The 23,904-nt window shown below is 33.5% G+C and overlaps 1 protein-coding gene across 3 annotated transcripts in view; it reads right to left on the bottom strand.

Moving 5' to 3' along the window:
• Positions 1 to 1,357: 1,357 nt before the first annotated feature.
• Positions 1,358 to 23,904, bottom strand: part of LOC149771945 (uncharacterized) — a 35,291-nt gene continuing 12,744 nt past the window's right edge. For all 3 annotated transcript variants that reach the window (XM_089948064.1, XM_089948063.1, XM_089948065.1), the window contains exons 4-10: positions 23,379 to 23,414; positions 14,517 to 14,537; positions 11,807 to 11,914; positions 8,694 to 8,759; positions 6,330 to 6,401; positions 4,706 to 4,744; positions 1,358 to 1,430 (exon numbers count right to left, since the gene is read on the bottom strand). In XM_089948064.1, coding sequence (XP_089804190.1) covers positions 6,331 to 6,401; positions 8,694 to 8,759; positions 11,807 to 11,914; positions 14,517 to 14,537; positions 23,379 to 23,414 — 302 coding nt within the window. In that variant the 3' untranslated portion in view covers positions 1,358 to 1,430; positions 4,706 to 4,744; position 6,330. The remainder of the gene's footprint in view (positions 1,431 to 4,705; positions 4,745 to 6,329; positions 6,402 to 8,693; positions 8,760 to 11,806; positions 11,915 to 14,516; positions 14,538 to 23,378; positions 23,415 to 23,904) is intronic.

Genomic DNA, 23,904 nt, shown 5'->3' with positions numbered 1-23,904 from the left:
TTTCACAAGTATGTTCAAAACTGTACTAGAACTCAGGAACTACAGTGATAACACGAATACAACTCAAGTGGTGTCTCAAACTAGATGGCTGGCCGTGAAAAGCATTATGAAAAGTACTGTTATTGCCTGAAAAGGATTTTTCCTAAACCGAAGCCGGTATCGTTCGTTTGTTATAAAGGGAAGCCATCATCATTCAATATGTCCATCAAAACCACACTTTGAAACTAGAGCTAATTTTACAGCTAAGAGAATTGAAGGAAAAGGTATGGCACGCAGTAAATGGAGAGTGTGCCTATGACGGGTATTCTCTCCTTAGTAACTGGAGAAAGTCCTAAAATTTCAACTTGGACCTTTCTGGTTGTCCCATCTAACAACCGCTAGGATAGCGGTAGGTACAAATCGAGGCTACTTCTGCGATCTTAGTTGTGTCCCTTAAACTATCGTCGCTGGGGGGGGGGATCATGATGAATGCAATGCGATTCCCGGTCAGTTTTGATTATTCAGAGGCATAAGCGAGGAGCTGGTCTTATTTTTCCTTCACGGCTTGAAATGCCATGGTAAGAGAAATCCATCCGAAGAGGATATTTGCCTCTTAAGAACAAGTCTAATAAAGGTTTACAGTGAGTAAAAAGCACCTGAAAATATATTTATTTTGTTTTCTAGTTATATTTGGAGATTGTAGTCTTTTCTGTTTATATATATTAAAATATATTAAGAATATACTTAAATATATGATTATGAATTGACATGCATTTTGTTTTTTAAGATACAACCGGAGGAGTTTGGTAATGAAGTTGATATCGAGTTCATAGTCATTGATATATGATTTTACATAAAATATCTCACCTCCTTCTACATCCTTGAATTGAATGGTCCCATACATTGGGCAAAAAGGATAGGTTCTATTCTTTTCCTTAATTTCATTCAGTGTGTTTGAATAGCAAATACATGGTCTTGACTAGATCATCAATTTTGAAAAAAATCATTTTCATTATTTATCATTTTATCTTTATCTTCCTTATTAACATTTTTATATATGATAGAACGTTCCCAATCAAAATCATGTTGATTGTTCTAATATACGAAACCAGTTTGGATCCTGCTAGTGGAATGCGTCAAGGATTTATATGATTCTAAAATAAATATAGTTTTCTCATGCATATCTTGATACAAACCTGTTACACTATTTGTACATAACAAAGCAAAGAAACGTTTAAATTGCATATTTTGATAGAAGTTGATTGTTCTGAGTGTTTGCATTAATCAATTGAGAGCATCGAGGATCAGATATTTGAACAGCAAAGCAGAGACAGAAGTGCAGGACAAAAATACAGTAGGGTTATTCAAACGATACTGACCTTAATATATGTCCAAACCCTGTTCTTGCTCATCACTTAGTAATTCCATAATTTCATCCCACGTCAGACGTGCTGCAAAACAAGAGGTAAATATGTATAATTACTATTTAAAACGAAGAACTCTTTTTCTTCATATCAAAATACATAATTATATATGAATATGAATAAACACCTTTTAGTTCTTATGGTGATACTAAACAGAATAAAATAACTAAACCTTGATTCAGAAAAAACTATGATCATTTTGTGGGTTGTTTTGGTCAGTTATGATTTTTAAAAGTAACATAAATTCAGGAACTAACCAAATGTTATAGCATTTATAAAGAGAAATAAATTTACAAATAATACTATCGCGGGTTTGACACTAAATGAGGCAGTAAGGCGGTGTATATTTTTTGGGCTGGTCATTTATATAGATTTAATCATTATTTCGTTGAATGAAAAACAAAATGAGATACAATTTGAAAATAAAACATGGAGGTAATTTTTGTAGAGGACAACATGCATTTACTTGATAAAATGACACTAAAACATATATGTCTGTTGGGTAATTTTTATTTAAAATACATATAAATGAAATTCGTTCAGCTCCTCATCCAAATGTGTTAATCATCATAATCAAATTCCTCGAATATTTTGTTAATATGAGCCTTAAAAAATACAGACACTAGAGTAGCAATAATCTCTAACCGAAAACAAGGTCAGGAAATCAGATACATTCCTACCTCATCATTATGTACAGGATTTGATCAAACTAAAAACCATCTAACATCTTGATATCAGGCTATATATTCGTCCCCCAACGTTTTCTGTTTTTAGTAAGAGCAGCAATAGTTGATAGCTGATCGGCATAAATGCACTATTTTAAAAGGCTTCGGTGCCCGGACACCTTCTGTGAAATTAGCTCACATTCTCTTGCTTAGGCGTGAGGTATTTTAAAGGTTGCTTTCTTCTAATAACCTTAACTATAACGTATGATGAAACAGTATTCCTTGCAAAAACATTGATGATAGAATGCATTCGGTATCAAACGGGTACAATGGCGCCATTGCTAGAATATTATGGCGCGGTGTATTGCATTGCATTTATGACAATGTTCATAAATAAAAATTAATTTGGAGAAAGTAGTGTTTTATCCTCACTTAGCATCGGACTTGTACCCATTACTCCAGCATAGGAATCCAGTATGATAGCCACCACGCAACAGTGCCAAAGAATAAAGTAATGGGATGCAGAAGATATGCATCACTTTCCATTTTTAGCTGGGTTAAGCCCGCTTTTAAGGTATTTTGCTAAGAAGATTTAGTTATAATTAGTTGGACAATGAGAATTAAGTGTATGTCGTTAGGACGCAAGCACGCCAAACAAAACGACATGGTCTGGGAATCGAACTTTGTACTCCAGCATAAGTGTCACACATGCTTACTTCTTACCTAACGTGACTTTAAGGATATCTCTATGCACGATAAATGTCCCGGAAATACCCTCATATGGTTTGGCAATGTTATCTGAATGTTATTTGGCATAAAAGGGCATTGGTGTGCATCAAACGCACACAAGCAGTAATTCAATTCGGCTGATTAAACCCACCAGCTTAACGTATGTACGCTAATGGTTTCCATCAAAGATACACAAACAATAATGAACAAGGCAAATTTGGTTTGATTGGTCTAAGTCTAATATAAAGCAATGTACCGAAATGGAACAAAATTCATGCACACGAATGCACAAAAAACCCTAATTTTTGCAACTAAGCTTATCAATAATTGTGTATTATCTACTTAACATTTAAGTCATACATGTATAAGATGTATATATGTTTTTTTCTGAAGTGTATTAATCCCATCTTCCGAATTAGTTTTGTATCCCCTTTAATCATCTCCGCAATGCGATGTTTCTACATGACGATAAAAATGTTATTCTTAATAGTCCTTACCAATGTTATTTCTATTGCATTAATAGGCTAGCTAGCAAGTACTGCTTGATTTATATCAAGCATTGTCAAAATCTAATCAGAATGGTGGCCATAATTGAAGGAGGATGGTCATAATTTGTATAATCGTGCAGGTTCTCAAGTCATGAATGTTTATGTCAATTGTGTCCAAAATGCTGTTAAACCATTTTGAAGATGTTATTCTTGTAGTGTTTTTCTCCAGCTGTAGCAATCGTTGTTACATGTTTGGATGGATCTTATGCATTAATCTTTTAAAAGATAAAAAGACACTTGAACAGTAAACGGTTGATATACAAATATAAGTAATTAAACAAAATGTTCGTTGCCTTCATATAACTGACATTGCTCAAACACTATGCAAAATAAAGAATGCTTAACCTATATTTTGCAGATAATTAATTATGTGAACGCAGCAAAGGTATAATATTATTTTAATGAATAAAACCAAGTTGAGTGATGCTGACATACAGTATATAAATGGTGGTGTGTAACTTGTTATTAAGTACAGATTAATATAAATACTTAACCGTACTACATATCACAAGAATCATCTCAACCTTACCAACACGCGACAATGATGGTAAATGAATGTTTTGTTAACTAACGATCACTCAACGAATGACATCGTTGGTGAACAGGCACCTATATCAAGTCTAAATGCCAATATAAATGGTTATACAAGAAAGCTCCTTTAATTATGTGATCTCCGATTAGAAACATACTAAACCGAGGTCATAAATTAATAGACATACTACACCTTTTCATGAGTAAATATAATTGGATTGGATAACAACATGGGTACATTTATAGAATACCCATTTACTAATAGGGAACTGGGGACAAACAGCAGAAACATATTCAAAAATCTCACAAGGGGCTAGCAACAATGATAACATATTCAATGAACTAGCAAATAACGGATCACTGATATTAAATAGCAATATTTTTTCAAATATTATTTAGGGAATGCTTTAAAATTACAAAAGTATTTTTTCATTTTTGTGCTATTTGGCTCAAACCCTAGCAAACTAGAGTTTAAATTGGTACACTGAATATTTATCTCTCTACACTTACTACTCCGTATCACTTCGAACTGCATCCTATTTTGGAAATAATTCATCTGAGTACATCATGTAACATTGCCAATGAATTTTGTGTTTAAGTTGGGGCGAGGATCATAAACAATTTTGAAAATCAATATAGTGTTTTACACACTGTTCTCTTATAAAACTGCGGAAAAATGTCAACTGAATAAATGCAAACATGAAATTGAATACACAAAATATAAACTAATCCACTTATATACGAGCAATATGAAAAACATTTGGACAGTACAAGATTGATAAAAATATAGAAAAACTTAACATAAAATTGAAAAGCACATATCATTTACCAAACTGTTTCGTCCATAGCTGTCTTCTTTTCAAATTTCCTGTAACGAAAGATGTAATTTCATGTTCCTGGAATGTCTAGAATAAAGAACTACTTGTATTAATTCCGACGAAATAAAATATGTGGACGATACAATTAATCATCAATTCTATGATAAATATTTATGTTGTTTTTGTGAATTTTATGCAAAACGATTCTAAGTTAAATTCTTCCAATGTCTCATCAACATTCACGAATCTTCCTTACATTGATTGAATCGCAATACCTTGATCATATAAGACTATTTCACAAGTATGTTCAAAATTGTACTAGAACTCAGGAACTATAGTGATAACACTAATACAACTCAAGTGGTGTCTCAAACTCGATGGCTTGCCATGAAAAGCATTATGAAAAGCACTGTTATTGCCTGTAAAGGATTGTTCCTAAACCGAAGCCGGTATCGTTCGTTTGTTATAAAGGAAAGCCATCATCATTCAATATGCCCATCAAAACCACACTTCTGAAACTAGAGCTAATTGTACAGCTAAGAGAATTGAAGGAAAGGGTATGGCACGCAGTAAAGGGAGAGGGTGCCTATTGCGGTATTCTCTCCTTAGTAAATGGAGAAAGTCCTGAAATTTCACCCTGGGCCTTTCTGGTAGTCCCATCTAACAACTGTTAGATTCAAATCGAGGCTACTTCTGAGATTTTAGTTGTGTCCCTTAAACTATCTTCGTTGGGGGTGGGGTTTCATGATGAATGCAATGCGATTCCCGGTCAGTTTTGATTATTCAGAGGCATAAGCGAGGGGCTGGTCTTATTTTTCCTTCACGGCTTGAAATGCCATGGTAAGAGAAATCCATCCGAAGAGGATATTTGCCTCTTAAGAACAAGTCTAATAAAGGTTTACAGTGAGTAAAAAGCACTTGAAAATATATTTCTTGTGTCTTCTAGTTATATTTGGAGATTGTAGTCTTTTCTGTTTATGTATTAAAATGTATGAAGAATATACCTAAATATATGATTATGAATTGACATGCATTTTGTGTTTTAAGATACAACCGGAGGAGTTTGGTAATGAAGTTCATATCGAGTTCATAGTCATTGATATATGATCTTACATACAATATCTCACCTACTTCTACATCCTTGAATTGAATGGTCCTATACATTGAGCGAAAAGGATAGGTTCTGTTCTTTTCCTTAATTTCATTCAGTGTGTTTTAGTAGCAAATACATGGTCTTAACTAGATCATCAATATTGAAAAAAATCATTTTCATTATTTATCAGTTTATTTTTATCTTCCTTATTAACATTTTTATATAATATATAACGTTCCCAATCGAAATCATGTTGATTGTTCAAATATACGAAACCAGTTTGGATCCTGCTAGTGGAATGCGTCAAGGATTTATATGATTCTAAAATAAATATAGTTTTCTCATGCATATCTTGATACAAACCTGTTACACTATTTGTACATAACAAAGCAAGGAAACGTTTAAATTGCATACCTTGATAGAAGTTGATTGTTCTGAGTCTTTGCATTAATCAGTTGAGAGCATCGAAAGATTATATATTTGAACAGCTGAGACAGAAGTGCAGGACAAAAATACAGTAGGGTTATTCAAACGATACTGACCTTAATATATGTCCAAACCCTGTTCTTGCTCATCACTTAGTAATTCCATAATTTCATCCCACGTCAGACGTGCTGCAAAACAAGAGGTAAATATGTATAATTACTATTTAAAACGAAGAACTCTTTTTCTTCATATCAAAATACATAATTATATATGAATATGAATAAACACCTTTTAGTTCTTATGGTGATACTAAACAGAATAAAATAACTAAACCTTGATTCAGAAAAAACTATGATCATTTTGTGGGTTGTTTTGGTCAGTTATGATTTTTAAAAGTAACATAAATTCAGGAACTAACCAAATGTTATAGCATATATAAAGACAAATAAGTTGACAAATAAAACTACCGCCTGTTTTGACACTAAAAGAAGCAGTAAGGCGGTGTATATTTTTTGGGCTGGATTTTTATATAGATGAAATCATTAATTCGTTGAATGAAAATCAAAATGAGATACAATTTGAAAATAAAACATGGAGATAATGTTTGTAGAGGAAAACATGCATTTACTTGATAAAATGACACTAAAACATATATGTCTGTTGGGTAATTGTTATATAAGATATATATAAATGAAATTCATTCAGCTCCTCATCCAAATGTGTTAATCATCATAATCAAATTCCTCGAATATTTTGATGATATGAGCCTGATACAAAGCCTTCAAAAACACAGACACTAGAGTAGCAATAATCTCTAACCGAAAACAAGGTCAGGAAATCAGATACATTCCTACCTCATCATTATGTACAGGATTTGATCAAACTAAAAACCATCTAACATCTTGATATCAGGCTATATATTCGTCCCCCAACGTTTTCTGTTTTTAGTAAGAGCAGCAATAGTTGATGGCTGATCGGCATAAATGCACAATTTTAAAAGACTTCGGTGCCCGGACACCTTCTGTGACATTAGCTCACATTCTCTTGCTTCGGTGTGAGGCATTTTAAAGGTTGTTTTCTTCTAATAACGTTAACTATAATGTTTGACGAAACAGTATTCCTTGCAAAAACATTGATGATAGAATGCATTCGGTATCAAACGGGTACAATGGCGCCATTGCTAGAATATTATGGCGCGGTGTATTGCATTGCGTTTATGGGCAATGTTCATATATAAAAAATAAATTTGGAGAAAGTAGTGTTTTATCCTCACTTAGCATCGGACTTGTACCCATTACTCCAGCATATGAATCCAGTATGATAGCCACCACACAACAATGGAAAAGAATAAATTAATGGGATGCAGAAGATATGCATCACTTTCCATTTTTCGCTGGGTTAAGCCCGCTTTTAATGTATTTTGCTAAGAAGATTTAGTTATAATTAATTGGACAATGAGAATTAAGTGTATGTCGTAAGGACGCAAACACGCTAGAGAAAACGACATGGTCTGGGAATCGAACTTTGTACTCCAGCATAAGTGTCACACATGCTTACTTCTTACCTAACGTGACTTTAAGGTTATCTCTATGCACGATAAATGTCCCGGAAATACCCTCATATGGTTTGGCAATGTTATCTGAATGTTATTTGGCATAAAAGGGCATTGGTGTGCATCAAACGCACACAAGCAGTAATTCAATTCGGCTGATTAAACCCACCAGCTTAACGTATGTACGCTATTGGTTTCCATCAAAGATACACAAACAATAATGAACAAGACAAACTTTGGTTTGATTGGTCTAAGTCTAATATAAAGCAATGTACCGAAATGGAACAAAATTCATGCACTCGAATGCACAAAAAAACTAATTTTTGCAACTAAGCTTATCAATAATTATGTATTATCTACTTAACATTTAAGTCATACATGGATAAGATATATATATATATATATATATATATATATATATATATATATATGTGTGTGTGTGTGTGTGTGTGTGTGTTTTCTGAAGTGTATTAATCCCATCTTCCGAATTAATTTTGTATCCCCTTTAATCATCTCCGCAATGCGAAGGTTCTACATGACGATAAAAATGTTATTCTTAATAGTCCTTACCAATGTTATTTCTATTTCATTAATAGGCAAGCTACCAAGTACTGCTTGATTTATATCAAGCATTGTCAAAATCTAATCAGAATGGTGGCCATAATTGAAGGAGGATGATCATAATTTGTATAATCGTGCAGGTTCTCAAGTCATGAATGTTTATGTCAATTGTGTCCAAAATGATGTAAAACCATTTGGAAGAAGTTATTCTTGTAGTGTTTTTCTCCAGCTGTAGCAATCGTTGTTATATGTTTGGATGGATCTTATGCATGAATCTTTTAAAAGATAAAAAGACACTTGAACAGTAAACGGTTGATATACAAATATAAGTAATTAAACATAGGGTTGTAAAGTAGTGACTATTTACCAAACTTTTGTTTCCATGTCTCCGAATCTTCCAGTAATCGCATGTTATGTTCTTCGTTTGCATTTGCTATAAGAAAATGTAATTATATGTACGTGGAATGTCTTGAAGGAAGAACTACCTTTATTAATAACGATAAACTCTGTGTAAAAATGAAAGCTTGTAGAATGATGACGTGATATTGAAGTCAATTATCAGATTGGAATAGTACCCAACAAGGAAATTGGAATTTTATAATAATATTTATGACATTTGGTCAATCTGATTTAAAAATATAGTTTAGTACAAGTCTCTTAATATCACAGTAATACACTTACTAGACTGATGATATAAGATTATTTCAACCGGTTGATCAATATTCTATTACAAACATAATCTCATGCGTGGTAGCAGGAAGGACGTTTCAAGATGAGCTACAAAATCAGATGGCAGGTCAGACGCCTGCCTATGAATATGTTTTGCTAAGATAAAAACATATTGAACATATTGGCACTAGCCAATCAACGAATTCTGATTAAAACCAGGTCAGAACTACTATCTATCACATAGTAAGATGCAAAGATACCTTGAGGTAACTAAGATAAATTATGCACATAAAACCCGATGGACATAATAGCTATATTGGATTATTTACCATGCTTAATAAACGTTCCATCAGAAATACATTTACTAGACCTGAAAAAATGTTTAAGGTATTTTGATATACAAAGCGTCCCGAGAATCACATATGCACTAACAATACATCGACGCGGTGGTTCAAAGCATTGTATTATGCCTAAGAGTTATATCTCATACTCCGGTTGGTGAGGCTAAGTTACACGATGTTCTTTTCCCTACAATGCTATTGGTTTCAATCAGAGACAAAGAACACTTTAACTGGTTAGATTAGATTAATCTCACTTTAATGTCTTTATATATTCCTGTGCATCATATAGATACACCCAATATGCCATTTACTGGGCTAATTATCTCAGGTTTAAGTATTTTGTGTAAATGGCCAAACACAAGAAATTCATTTCAAATAGTGGACGAACATGATTTGTTTCTCCAATAAACATATCCATATATTTGTATATGCATCCAATGCCACCCGTTACATTTCTCAGTGATATTTTATATTCATGTTCAAATCAGAGATTATTATAGGTTATCCCGAATGTTTATTATTTTACGTTTTCATGCCAGAATGGATTAGGGAAAATATAACTAAGTTTCATCCAACAGTTTTGAGAAGCTGTTTGAAGATTATTGTCCCGTGTCTAGTAATGGCATACATAATTGAAGGCGGGCCAGGATCAGTTCAGTACACTTGAAAGCTCCTTATGCTAATATAATTTCTTTCAAATTCCCAAAACTATCTTGAGATATTTTTGAGGCGTTTCAATTGTATTTTTATTTTTATTTTAGCAAAAGTGTATATGTTTCGCAGGTGCAGTGTGTTATGCCATTTGTAGCGTTTCAATCCAAAGATACTTTCTGCTAGATATGGTTAAATATAAATAAAATCTGTTCTGCGGCTTCCATAGAATATATTTTGTTCATTTCTTCTGATTATGCCGACAATGGATATTCAAACAGCTACATTTGTATTAGCTTGAAAGGTCTTGATATCACAATGCCTTTTGTCTAGTGCACTTAAATTCTTTAGAGAAGTTTCTGGGATGAAATCACTTAAATGTGTCTTATATTAGTAATAACACTGCTCTTTTCTATATGGGGTATTGGGGACCACATTCGAAAGGGACCGGCATTCTTGACGAAAGTACGATTTGTCTGATTTCATAAAATCATGTTTAGTGTTTGTAGAAGATTTTCTTTTAAAATATTAACATTTTTAGCAATGAAAACCATCATTTTTAGAATACCAAGGTGCTATGTGCCCAATTCGGTTACAATTGGTAAGTCACAATTGGTCAGGTGGTTTGATGAAGAAGTTTAATTACATGTCCTGACTGATTCACCACGTGTAGACGATGCAGGACCATGACAACGTAAGGTGAGCTAAAAAGAGAAAAGCCCTGCAAAGTCATTGCAAAATATTACAAAAGATAGTGTAAGTTTTGGAGCAGTGTGTTGAAACTGAAATTGAAAAAGTATGTCAAATGTAAACGTTATACCATCGGGGTGCGTATTTATTTTGCACCATTATTTGAAATATAATGTTTATTTTTTTATTTATTTTTTGTATTTATTTACTAGTCTGATGACAGTCATGCGATATGATTATGGTCTTGCCATATTGAAACCAAACATATATACCCAACATAATGAAGGAACACAAAAGACGAAACCATTCCCCATGCCGCAGATTTATGTTCAGTAGTTCAAATATTTTCATAATGATTCAGTTGTTGGTTTGCAATCAAATTGTTAACTTGATGAATTTAATAATCTATTTCATAATTACCATAACTATTTTCTTAATCATTCCAACTTTTCTAATCACGATTTCTCACTTTTATATTCAATTGATTCTGCTACCCAACCCCAATTCCTCTTATACTGGGTTATTTATTAACCTATAACTGAATTGATTTGTGTATATTTGCTTTAAAGGTAATCCGAAGGAAATACAGTTCTTAAAACTAGATCCAATTAACAGTTTCTACATAAATTGCTAACAAAATCAAAGCAGACTCTTCATAATTGTTCACCTTACTAATGCTGGATGACTTATTTTAATATGTCACCAGTCTTTTGATGTCTGTATCGAGATCATTCTCTTTTATTTTGTCACAGAGGGGAAGATATCCTATCTGGTATTTTCATTTAGTTGATTTTGAATTTTTTTTTAACCTGAGACATTTTTGAAAACTAAAAATAGACTAGCTTTCAATGTGACAAAACACGTGTACGATATATGATATTGTGTTGAAAGATAAACTTAGAGGCATTATCGGCTCAGATGACGTAGTCATGTTATGACACCTACTCTGTGTCACATACATTACAACTGTATTAAGCACCAGATACTTTCCCAAACAATGCTAACAATTGCATGCTTACGATTGTACATCCTTGCCAAATGTAGTGGGTAACACATTGTGTAATAAACATGGTAAACCGTTACATAGTATCGCTTATCAGCTAGACCTGTTACGAGAAAATGAACTTACTTTTCGTGCGTGGGCGACATGGATACGTGTGATACGTATATGCCACAACTATGATCACTACGGTGACAAGGATAACAAGGATGACAATTATCATAGCAAAATTCCTACCTGTATACATAAAAGAAAGAAAAGCGAGATATACAAATAAATATATATATATAAGGAATTACAAATGCCATAAAATGAGAAATTGTATATGTTTGTATTTGTGTGTTTGAATGTATATATCAGTACTATTTGTAGATCCTAGTAACTGATATTAATTTTGTACAAAACTATATTCTGAACTGATGAGTTTTGTGTTCATTGCCGAGTTTCACATATGTAGGATTGATTATATATATATATATATATATATATATATATATATATATATATATATATATATATATATATATATCACATTATATACTGGATGTTGACACCAACTTAAAGATTGAATAATTGGTCAATTCAAGTTAGCATGGAAACTTTAATAGACATTTCTCCTGAATACATTTAGCTTGATTATCAATATATCTCAATATGGAAAGAATACGAATAACGATATATGATTTTATCCCAACAACACATTCCCTAAGCACTTTTGTGGCTTGCTCAAATACTTGAAATAACAATGGATATATTAGCCGATTGAAAGTGGTACTGACGCACTGACTTCATTTTATTTCGTTGGGGTGGGAAAATACGAATGCCACTAAGATAAGGTGATCATCAGATAATAGTTATAATTTGGGGGTAGCAGTAAGAAATTAGCATCTGTTCTCGTTATGACACCAGTATTATTTTATGATAACCTTACGATCACCGTCCTTGCAAAAACAAAGTCATAAAACAATTGTGCAGCGTTAAAAATAGAAAGAATTAAATATTTGAATACAAATTAACAGTTTTAATATTTCAAAAGCTCTCTTAAACATACCGAATCTAACCCCTATACACCCACTTCTCCATATGGTCCCTAACTGCACGATAATTTGGAAGAATAGATAAATCACTAAATTTAGATTATAGGAAATTTGTTCAATATGTGTAGTGTTCATCCACATATTCTACCAATAAAGCTAATAACAAAACAAAGATTATTTTATGCTACTTGTCCTTATTAGAAAATGTTAGAATACAGTTTAAGACATTATTAAATATATAACAAGTAATTATAATATTTTCTATGAAACAAAGACAATATTCGAGTTCTAACATAATTCCTACCACAATCTATTTAATTAAAGACGTGAAAAATGATTTACATTTCAGTATTGTTTGGGGAAACACATCTGACAAGACTATTACTATTTTGCAAATTATTCATATTCAAACATTTTTAGGAAGACTAAAGTCATGCATAAAGTTTCAAACATTGTATCCTATTATATCTCAGGAAACTATTTCATGCAAGAAAATAAGGTGACACTTTTATTTTAAGACGAATAACGGCTATCAATTCATTTCCAAATTTATGTAACTCTTTAAGATAAGTTTTGCATATTTGGGTTCAATAATGTTGAACAGAATTCCATAGACAATTAGAGCAAGTGAAAATCGACATGCATTTAATTATAATCGATTTCAATGGGTGAAAAGTGAAACCTGTTTTGTTTGGACACATATATTACAACTTAACGAGGTTCAAGTTTTGTACTGTGCCATACTGCAGGTGAGACAGAATCCTTTGAAACATGAGACCTAGCCAACAACAAAATTGTCAAGTCAATAAACTTTTGTGTGTACTGCGAATACCGTTAAAAGTATAAACCTATTACATTTGTTTCATGCAATAAGTATGCAAAGCGAGGGAGGAACATATTTAAGAACGATAATTTAATACGCATTAGATTAGTCCATAGTTTATTGAATAAGTAAGATAGCTATGTTTTCTTGGTGTTATTTTTTCTATTACCAGTGTCACTTCAACTTTTCCGTATACTTATCGATGTAATGTTTCATATTAAACATACCATGTACATATACATACATTAGCTAATCATTCCATGTCAAAACGAGGCTGGCCACTGAGCTGCATATCAGGCAATATGGCAGGTAGAGGTAAGCATAGCAACATCAATTTCGTAGAGAAATTATGTCTTAAAAATGCTTTCATGGAAAGATGTTGATTGACAACATGATTACACTTTTATAATTTTGTTCCCGGATTTTCTATGGCAAGTCTTTGCTTTTCATTCCCAGTGATGGAAGTCATAAGGTTTAGAACAACATTGTTTGCTTTTTCATTATAATTTTAAACTTACTTCTCTTGACATGCTTAGTTTGATAGACAGAACAAATGAAGCAAGCTTTGGAATTAGTAGACTTAAAGATAGATATGCTTTCAAGCAATACTGTTTATGGTAACGTGCTTTGACATCGACGTTGGCATAGCAATCAATGATATACACGTGTCACTAGTTACTTAATCTGATTAGAATCTGTTTCACAATCAATGAAGTGGCTCAAATCTAAAACACAATTTAAACAGCTATTGTAACTAACCAGGCATGTGGAAAATTACGGTGTTTTGAAACATTAAGCTGAGGAGCACAAACTAAAGGCAGAGTGGTAGGCCTTATTACTGCCTTTTGTATCTGGAAAAATGAACTGATTGCTGGAAAAAAAAACAAGAAGAAAGACATTCGAACAATAAACTAAAGATAGGTATACTGGAAGAAGAAACTAATCCTTGTAGAGAAGAGCTTTGATTTACAATACTTACGTAGTAATTGCATCATTTCTTCTGTAAAACAAGATGTAAGTTCCTGTGATCACTATGAAAAACAAAGATCTACGTTTTGTTCTCAACAGGCATATTATGTATGAAAGAAAGTTTGAAACTTGTTTATGTCATAATAAACACATTATCAATCATCAGGGCTTGTTTTACTTGGTAATATTTGGAGGAGATTTTTGTGGCTATTTATCCTGCAAGATCGCATCAAAGCAAATTCGTTAAATAGCAATTTGCACTTGGAAACCATGTACTAGTCTACCATATGAAAATCAATATAGTAGGAAAGATGTTCTAAATAAATTTCAAGAATTGGTTTAAATGATTTCAGGTACAATTAATGGACAACTGGATGTTATTTTCTGTTCATAACAACAGCTGAAAACATTAGCCTGTTTCCATTTCATAGATTGGTGAATCGCAATGTATGTCTTTGAATCACGTGATTATTTAGCATATTAGAAAGATAATCATTGTTTAGACACAATTTGCATAAGTCGTCTTTACCTAGCTAATGCATTTCTTCCATTTGTGAGCAGAGTGTGGTCATGCTGCATTTTTAAATTGGTTTTAGTTTCTAACCATGGCATAAAACTCATATCTAGAATCTTAAAAGTCTTAAGATATATATTCATAAATATTAATTTATATTGAAATTTCTTTTTATCCTGCTAAAGATACCATGGTTTGAAATTTGTCAAATGATGAATGAAAACACCTCGGGTTTGTATATTGATTGATAATATTGTTCAAGATACACCTAATACATGTGGGATTCATTTTTCTAGTGCAATGTCAGCCTGAATAATTGGTTTAATCAACAGGTAAACATCATTATTCAAAATATTTAAGCATCAAACCAGGAAATATAGACGATTAAGAAAGAGGTTTAAGTTTATATTGAGTTATCTGCTTTTTGTATATGATCTCTGTGTAGGCGATCTGACTGACACGTGTAACGAAAGGCAACCAATCAAATCAAAAGCCGATACAAGCTAGTGGAATATTCAAAGAAAATTATGCGCACATTATTGCCTAAGTATTACACATGTCCCACACCAAATGCATCCTTGTATTTACTAGCTATATTTTGCTGACTCTAATATACTTATAAACTGCACAAATATTATTGCTCTCTGAACTCGTACAGTCAAAAATAGTACAACCTATTACAGCATAATTTATACCCATCTATTTCAAGGCATACAATGTTGCTACATCATTGATCTCGAAACATTTTGATCTAAGGAAACAAGAAGAATAAGGTCATTTGTACAACGAAATCAGATATTGATATAATTAGATATTACCTATTGATTGATCAGTTGATACCTGAATAAAAATATTTTAACAAATCACAAGAGTTGTATTGTCCATAATAGCATCTTATCATGCTGGGTTTGCGAACTGCTGCAGTACTGAGCTAACATACATTTCAAAACAATGTGGTGTCCTTTAATGCACTGCTATAATGCTGAAAGCACATGCAGCAATATTGATATAGTTCATACACAAACAGTTGAACGACAATGTTCATTATTCAGTGATGTCTTCTTAGCTCAAAACCTTTATGAACTTCTAACAAATGTCAGTATAATGTGGCTTAGGAGTTGGGTTAATGTTTATGTGTTTTTTAAGTATGTACATTTATAATACATAAGCCACCAGTTAACAACTTGGATGCTATTAACATCCAGTATACGCATTAACAAATTCCTCCCATACTTAAACGTTATTTTGGAAAGACATATAATTCCAAAGACTCGTGATAAAGTATAGCTTATTGTGGAAGTTTAACTAATTTTAATTATGTAGTACTTACCTGAACTTAACTAATTTGAATCGTGTCATACAGCACTGGTATTAATACCTTTCCGTATTTCAAATTCCTTGTTCATGCCAGATGCAATATGACCCTGTGTTACAGTTTTCTCTGAAGGCGTGCGTCCACCTAGTATAACTTATGACATCGGAGCATGCGCTATAGTTAACCTTTATTCTTGGAAAGGAATGTTTGTTATAAAGGAAAACAGGGCGGGATGGGAGGAGGGCATCTGGTAGTCGATACCACTCACAAGAAAAAAAGTATATTTTAATACCAATACTATCTTACTTGGCACTAGATATAAACTGTACTGGCAGTAAGAAAGCGAACTGACAGATAGTCAAGGAGTACAATCAAGAAAAATGTCTCACCCTGTAGCCCAACCGCTCAGCCTCTTTTAGTCGATTCCACCAAATGTTCAACGACTGTTATACCCAGAGGAAAAATATCATGTATCTAATTGCCCTTGACCGAAGGTTTAATGAGAATTTTGAGTGTGATCGCCAGAGTGCAATTTTTATAATATCGTCTACAAATAGCGGTTGACATATGCCCATATTCCCAGGAAGTAGAGATACCATTGATTTCACGAGCTGTGATCCTCATGAACCATACGAATCTTTCCTTGAGAAACGCATAAACTCTCCTGATGCCGAACGAAATCCATCGAGAAAAGTGGATGCTGAAATATGAGCTGAGTTACTTAAAAGGAGAAAAGTTTGTTTTCTACCATGTTTTCTCCTTTTAGTAGGAGAGAAACATATTCTGAGTTCCCTAACTGTGCAATGTCTATCTTGATCACAATGGGCATGATGATAAGACTTGCGATATCCCCCGGGGATATAAATACTGATCGAACTTGTTTTTCGATTGAACCAGACCCTAACTGACATAACATAGAAACCAAATTCTAGTTTCCATTAATGTTCACACATCCCTACTCAACTAATATTACATGTAGTTCCCTTGTTTCTCCGAGCTGACACAACAGATGGAATAAACATGGCTATCAACGTAAGATTTTCATATTGGGTTTAACTCGAAGGTTCATGAAGTTTATCTTTCAGTGCCCATAAAATACATGAAAGATCCATCTTAGTATCAACGAGCGAGGAAACGGTCTCTCTATCTCGAACTACTTAAAATATCGCCGCTACGTGAGGTCCTAAAACAACGAATTCACCTTTGGAAAGTGTATTGGTGATAGATAAGACAGATTTTTGACTTTTCATTCTGGATGATGAACAAGATACGTGCTACAGTATGTAGAGACAAAATATGCCATTGTAGCAAGTAATGGTCAGCTAGGACTAAAATGTTTCGTCACTCATCGATCATAGACTGTTTTCCGCTTTGCATCATAGACCACAGATGTAGGACGACACCAGGACGACAACAGGCATAGATGATGTATTCAATACCTTCGCTCGAACTTTTATATCGCGTATGCATAGCTTATGGTGAGCCTAAAAGATGAACTAAATTACCTTTGTGTTTTGAGAGTAGATTGTCCCACGGCGGTAGCAAACTGGGTTTGTTGATAAATAGATCTAAGAGGTCGTTTAACCATGACCGTTGAGGCCACATACATTCAGTTAGGATGATCCTACTCTGGTTTTCCCTAGCTTGTACAATACTTGTGGAATCAAGCTGAAGAATGAAGATGCGTAAGCAAACAATCAATTCCTAATACTATCCAGATTACTTGGTCTGGGACGATTTAAACATAAATTAAGATGTTATTGATTTGTCTTGACATATTTCTATAATAGATTTCTTCCAAAGCATGAACTTTGAAACAGCTTAACCATTCTATTCGGATTACCTTGCCAGTTTTGGACAAGCTATCTTTACGAATCTTTTTTTTATTTGCCTGGCATAAGACGAACACAGAGGGTACTCCCTTCTAGCCCTGCGTAGAAGGTTCCAGAGCTCCTTGAGGAGAACAGGAAGAGTCAGACTTTTTCTCATTTCTCCCGAGGCTCTTAGAGGAAGGTAGACTTAACCTCTACTTGATTGATGACCTTTTCTGCGTAGCTTTCAGTTGTCTTTCCATTGTGTCGCTTGTACTTAAAATGGGCCGTTAGAAGACATCCATAGGTGAAACTCTTTCTTGAAGTGGGAATATCTACGTACCAACAGGGCTAAAAGTGAAAATGGGGATGGAATGGATAACGCACAAAGGCGGGACTTTTCCATTTGGTTGTATAAATTTGGAATATAGCAGGAGTGTTTCTTCGAATCTATGCCTGACGCTATATCTGGCATGTTTTGATGTTCGGTACCGCTTGTCCCATATCTGGCAACCGGTGGTCTACGACACTCGGTCGGTGTCAAATGAGCGGTGGTCGGTGACAGGTGACCGGTTCATGATTCCCAATAACTCGTACCGGTGGTCGGTGATTGGTGTGTGAAACTCTGTGACCGTTGTTCGGTGACCGGTGATCTATACCCTGTAATAAGTGAAATCACGTAGAGTCAAAATCTATCTAGGTAATTTTCGACGGAACTATCAGATCTAGCGCAATGTCGAGCCCTTTTGGTGCTGCATTAACTGCTCACCCCCTGATCTAGGGTTCTATATGAATCTTGTCATTTACCGAAGGGAAGTCGAATGTAGTCTCAATAGTACAGCTTCGTTCTAACCCATCAGATGTATGGTCGTGTTTAAACTTAGAATGGTGTTTCTTCACCCTCCTTTTTTAGGGCGTTAATTGGATTCAGCAAGCCTATTGCACCTTACCATTGAAGCTGCCATTGTTTCTGAATCTCTTGTCTAAGAGAGATGTGGCTCTGTCCTTTCTCATTATTGGGAGCGCATATTTTATTTAAAAAGTAGTTATTTCTTTCTCGCAAATGGAAACTATTCCTCCCTTGGAAGATACTCTATCCCAATTGTATTTGGGGAAAATAATCAAGTGCACCTAAGGATTGCACATTTTGAGATCAAATTCATCCATTACGAGAAGAATGTGTTTCATTTCTCTTTTGATAAGTGCGCAAACTTTCGGCAAGATTCAAATTATTGTCTAACCAGAGAAACAAAAGGGACGTCCTTTCATTTGAGCATGATTTTGTGCACTACCTACAACCTGTGTGAATTTCAATTTCGTTTGCCGACACCTTCGTACACCTGCCGACCATTTGGAACTTCTTCAAATTTACGATATGAAATGAGAACCTTTAATATAATAACTAGTAACAAACAAAACATAATATCAACAAGGGCTGCCTTTGACTTGTTGTTACTCATTACTAGTTTATTTATATTAAAAAACAGTTGTCAGAATTTATTCATTTTATTCCGTTATTTAATTATGAATAAAAACATGTTGCTTAGAATCATAGTAATGTGAGACAACATTTCTGAAACATTTGGGGAAAATTGAATATATACTAATAAAACAGTGGTAGGGATTTACAATAAAAATAAAACTAATACTACATAATAGTAGATTTTCCGTCAAAGTGTAAGCACTTTGGTGTAAATTATGAATGGATAGTTTTACAGACCCTTAATAATTACATATCCCTAGCGCAATGTCCCGCCCCTTTATCTTGAGTAAGAAGGATATGAAGCTCATGCTGCACTACTGAACAATAATCACTTTTGGATTGTCAAACAATATTTGTTTACACGGAGCGAGGCAAATTTCACTAGAAAGATGTTGAACTCTATGCCATACTGTTTAACAAGTCCATCGCCTGAAGATATTGTTTGACTTGATAACGTTTTCCCAGTGATGGCGTTCGGAAAAGAATGATGATGCTCTGTATCGATTGGGCAGATGTTGTATGTCAGACTGGATCGATGTACCTGAGAAATAACTAGAACAGCGAGTTGGTGCATCTGGCACGCCAAAGATATTTCCATTTTGGAAACGTAAAGTTTTATAATAGTGAAAGTTATTTATACTATAATAGTACATGCATGTGCTGGTATGCTATCAAACAACCGCCATCTTGCAATAGATCATACACCAAAATAAATCAGATATCTTTTATGGACTATGTGATATCAACTTTGGGCCAACCAGGTAAGAAGTAATCAAAATGTTGTTTAACTTATTTTCTAACGAAATATAGCTTCACTCAAGACGGCAACCTATGTACAGCAATTTGTTGTAAAAGAAAGTATTCAGCGATAGAGATGTACGCCTATTCCTGTAAAATATTTGCATAACAGATAATGCAAAAGAGTTTAATTGATGAAAATACCTTCTGCCCCATGTTTCGTGTTCTGAGCTGTCAAGGTGGTGTCAGGATAGATTCATGTAAGAAACATAACACAACCTAAATGAACTTTCTTCATTATTTGAATATTTATGTTATCCTTATGTTGAATCTGCTGCTTGCTTTGAAGAGTAGATACATCTAGGGAAACAGTAATGATGATATACAGTTACTTGTAAGAAATAAAACGCAAATAAGTATTAAATGGTCTTCAAATTTAAGACGATCATGAATATTATATTAAGTCACAAGAAGAGTACTTGTTCTAACCTGCTGCTCTAGAACAATTGTTCGCCGGAAGGAAGGCCTATGCTCTATGTCCTATTTTTGTCCTTTAAAGACCCATGATGCGAATGTCGAAGTTTTCTTCTGTACATATGTTTCTAAGATTACTCAGCTATCAGAGTAATGATTTGTTTAACAAACATCGTTTCTTCTTACCAAAATTTTTTATTTTTTAAGTCCTGTGGGAACATTTATCATTTTAATGATTTTCATTCAAATTGTATTTTCAAAGAGAATGAAACTCAGATTGGAATATTGATAAATCAAGAAATTGTTTATAGAATTTAAGTGACCCAGTCAGATTAGAATATGCACAAAGAACGATCAAAACCAAGGAAAGACAGGTCAACAACTGATGTCAGAACTTGGTATGAGCACATCAAGTACATGAGCGACGGATGCATGCAAACGTTGCATCCATTCTTACAAATCTGCCATTGTGACAACTGAAGATGAGCACTTAATACATTTAGAGCAAATCCATTTTGTCAACAAAATCACTGAATGAAACATTTGACCGGAACCATTCTGACATATGTCGATATTGAGACTTTAATTGTCACGTAAACGTAGTTCTTAGTTTGATGTTTGCACTTTGAATTAAACATGGCTGAACTGAGATGGTTGAAGAAAAAATGATTCCATTTCTATCAACTGGGATTCTTTGATGGACTGGGAAACATTTCCTAGTTTGCCATGAAAACTTTGCAAGATTCGGAGACAATCTTGTTGACTTTATTCTCATCACTTTTATGTTGGACAATGTCTAAGAGGTATAAAAGGTTTTTGACGTATTGCTTGAACGGGGTAACATATCCATGTAATAAAGAGTATGTTAATGTCTAAAATATGTTACATATTTTCTATCAAAGTTCAATGACTCTGTTCTTAGTTCGTTTATTTACGTGGTGAAAAATGAATGTGGCTCTTTCAAACATGATTGAAAAATGCCTAAAATGGTTAAGAAATTCATTGCCTCTGTGTAAAATCGCAAACGATATTGATCGCATTGCTTCAAAAGACTTTTAAACTCACTCTATCTCTGAACTTGTTTATAGCACAAATGAGCCAGCCAATCCCTTTTAAAAGTCATTAGTTACACAACGCAATTGTATTGTAACCTATATTGTGCAAAAACTAAAAGAGAATCGTATGTGTATTTCATATTTGCAGTTATGACATTATCCAACTAACATTTTGTTTTCCACAGTTTTAACTTTATCATTTCCTTAAGGTTCCGTAACATGTCTTAGTAAGCGGCTTAAGCACACGATCGTGTAGGTGTGGTGTAATACTCATATAAATATGTAATGCTGCATCGGTTAGTTGCACTAAATCAAGAGATCCCAGATACAAAAAAAACAAACATGGTAAAGTATTGATTTTGGTAAGTGCCGATAATGCCATTTAAACCACTCAAGCATTCACATTTCGTTTGGATGCTTGTGAAAGTTAATCTTCAGATATAAATGCCTATAAATAGCAAAACTCGGACAAAACGTTTAGTGACCACGAAAATAACTTGTTTACTAAACTGTGAAAATAAACGATAACCCTGTAAATATGATCGATTTTACACCTTAATAAGAACAAGTCATTCATACAACCGGCATTCTCCCATCGAACTGTCTGTATGACCCAGGGTACTAGAGACTGAAGCATATATTAGAACAAATTTATTTCGGCTAGCTGCATACATGAAGAACATATAAATATCTGGATGTGCAAGTTATTTTGTACTGTATTTGTTCTTATTACCCCCACACTACTAATGGGACCATGATCCTGGAACCATAACAAATAAACCTTTCAGAACCACAAACCAGAGAGTTACAGTCGATTAGATTATGATAAACTTATACACTAAATCACACCAAAATCTCATCAGCAAATATGGCATTTAGATTGCTCATAAGATCACCAAATATTTATAATATCACTCATAATCAAAGTTATGCGAGGTTGTAATGATATGAACCTTTATAACAAATCTGAATAAAATTTAATCAGAAATATTTCTTCTATTGTGTTCAGAAGTTTACCTAATCAGATGGAATGTGAGATGTCAATAAATGTAATCTGAAATCTTTATAATATAAATTTGTGCCAAAACGAAGATCATTTTTTGTATATCTTCAGTAGATGTCAATCATATGCAAGATCAACTAACCATCATCTTGATGGCACATCTATATGTATTATTATTAATTAGGCAATTATCTAACACCAGAGTAAGAACTCATAATTATGAATCCTGGCAGGCCTACACATTTTGAATGGCCTTTATTTTGTATATTATGTCAAACTGAAACAAGGAGAGAACTGACCAAATCAAGATGCATCTCTTACATGTAATAAATGGTGGATTTGGTTGTCATTTAATTGTCCTTGTAATAAAGTGCAGGAATCACCTCAGCAATTATATATAATTTGGGCTATAATTTGTTAAATAAGCACTGAACCATAAGAAATCTCTTTCCACGACTGTTGTTTCCAATAAAACATACCTTTGTCTCCACTTGTGACTGAAGGAATGTTCTCAACTGAAAAATAAAATAAATATGCTGAGGTATTGAGAAATACTTTACTGATGCAATAATGTAGTTGTGATTATTATATTTCTTCAACATACACTTAGTAAACAAATCCTTCATCATTTTACGATGCACAACCTTCACTATTTTAATACATAGGTCTCAAAATAGATAGGTCCTCATGAGATAAAAATGGCTTCCGACACCCACGATTCTCAAACTATTATTTTCTTAGTTATCGGGTATCTTCGAATTCTTATTTTTGTGACAGTGAAGAACATTAAAATGTATATAGGTAACTTCAAAAATAACCTTTAGTTTGATACAATTCGTAGCCTTATTAAGATTGCTGTCAGATATATAGATGTAGCAAGAATAAACAAGTTTGTGACAGGGTATCAATCTTTTGGTTAAGCGTCAGGTATAAAAATTAACCCTAGTTTTCAACACTTGTGTATGATCATGATTCTCAACGATCTATTCAAACATTCATTTATCA

This window comes from Sinohyriopsis cumingii, unplaced genomic scaffold, assembly GCF_028554795.1.
Source record: "Sinohyriopsis cumingii isolate HCF-2022 unplaced genomic scaffold, ASM2855479v2 utg001564l, whole genome shotgun sequence".
NCBI lineage: Eukaryota > Metazoa > Mollusca > Bivalvia > Unionida > Unionidae > Sinohyriopsis > Sinohyriopsis cumingii.
This window is presented reverse-complemented; position numbering and strand designations above follow the sequence as displayed.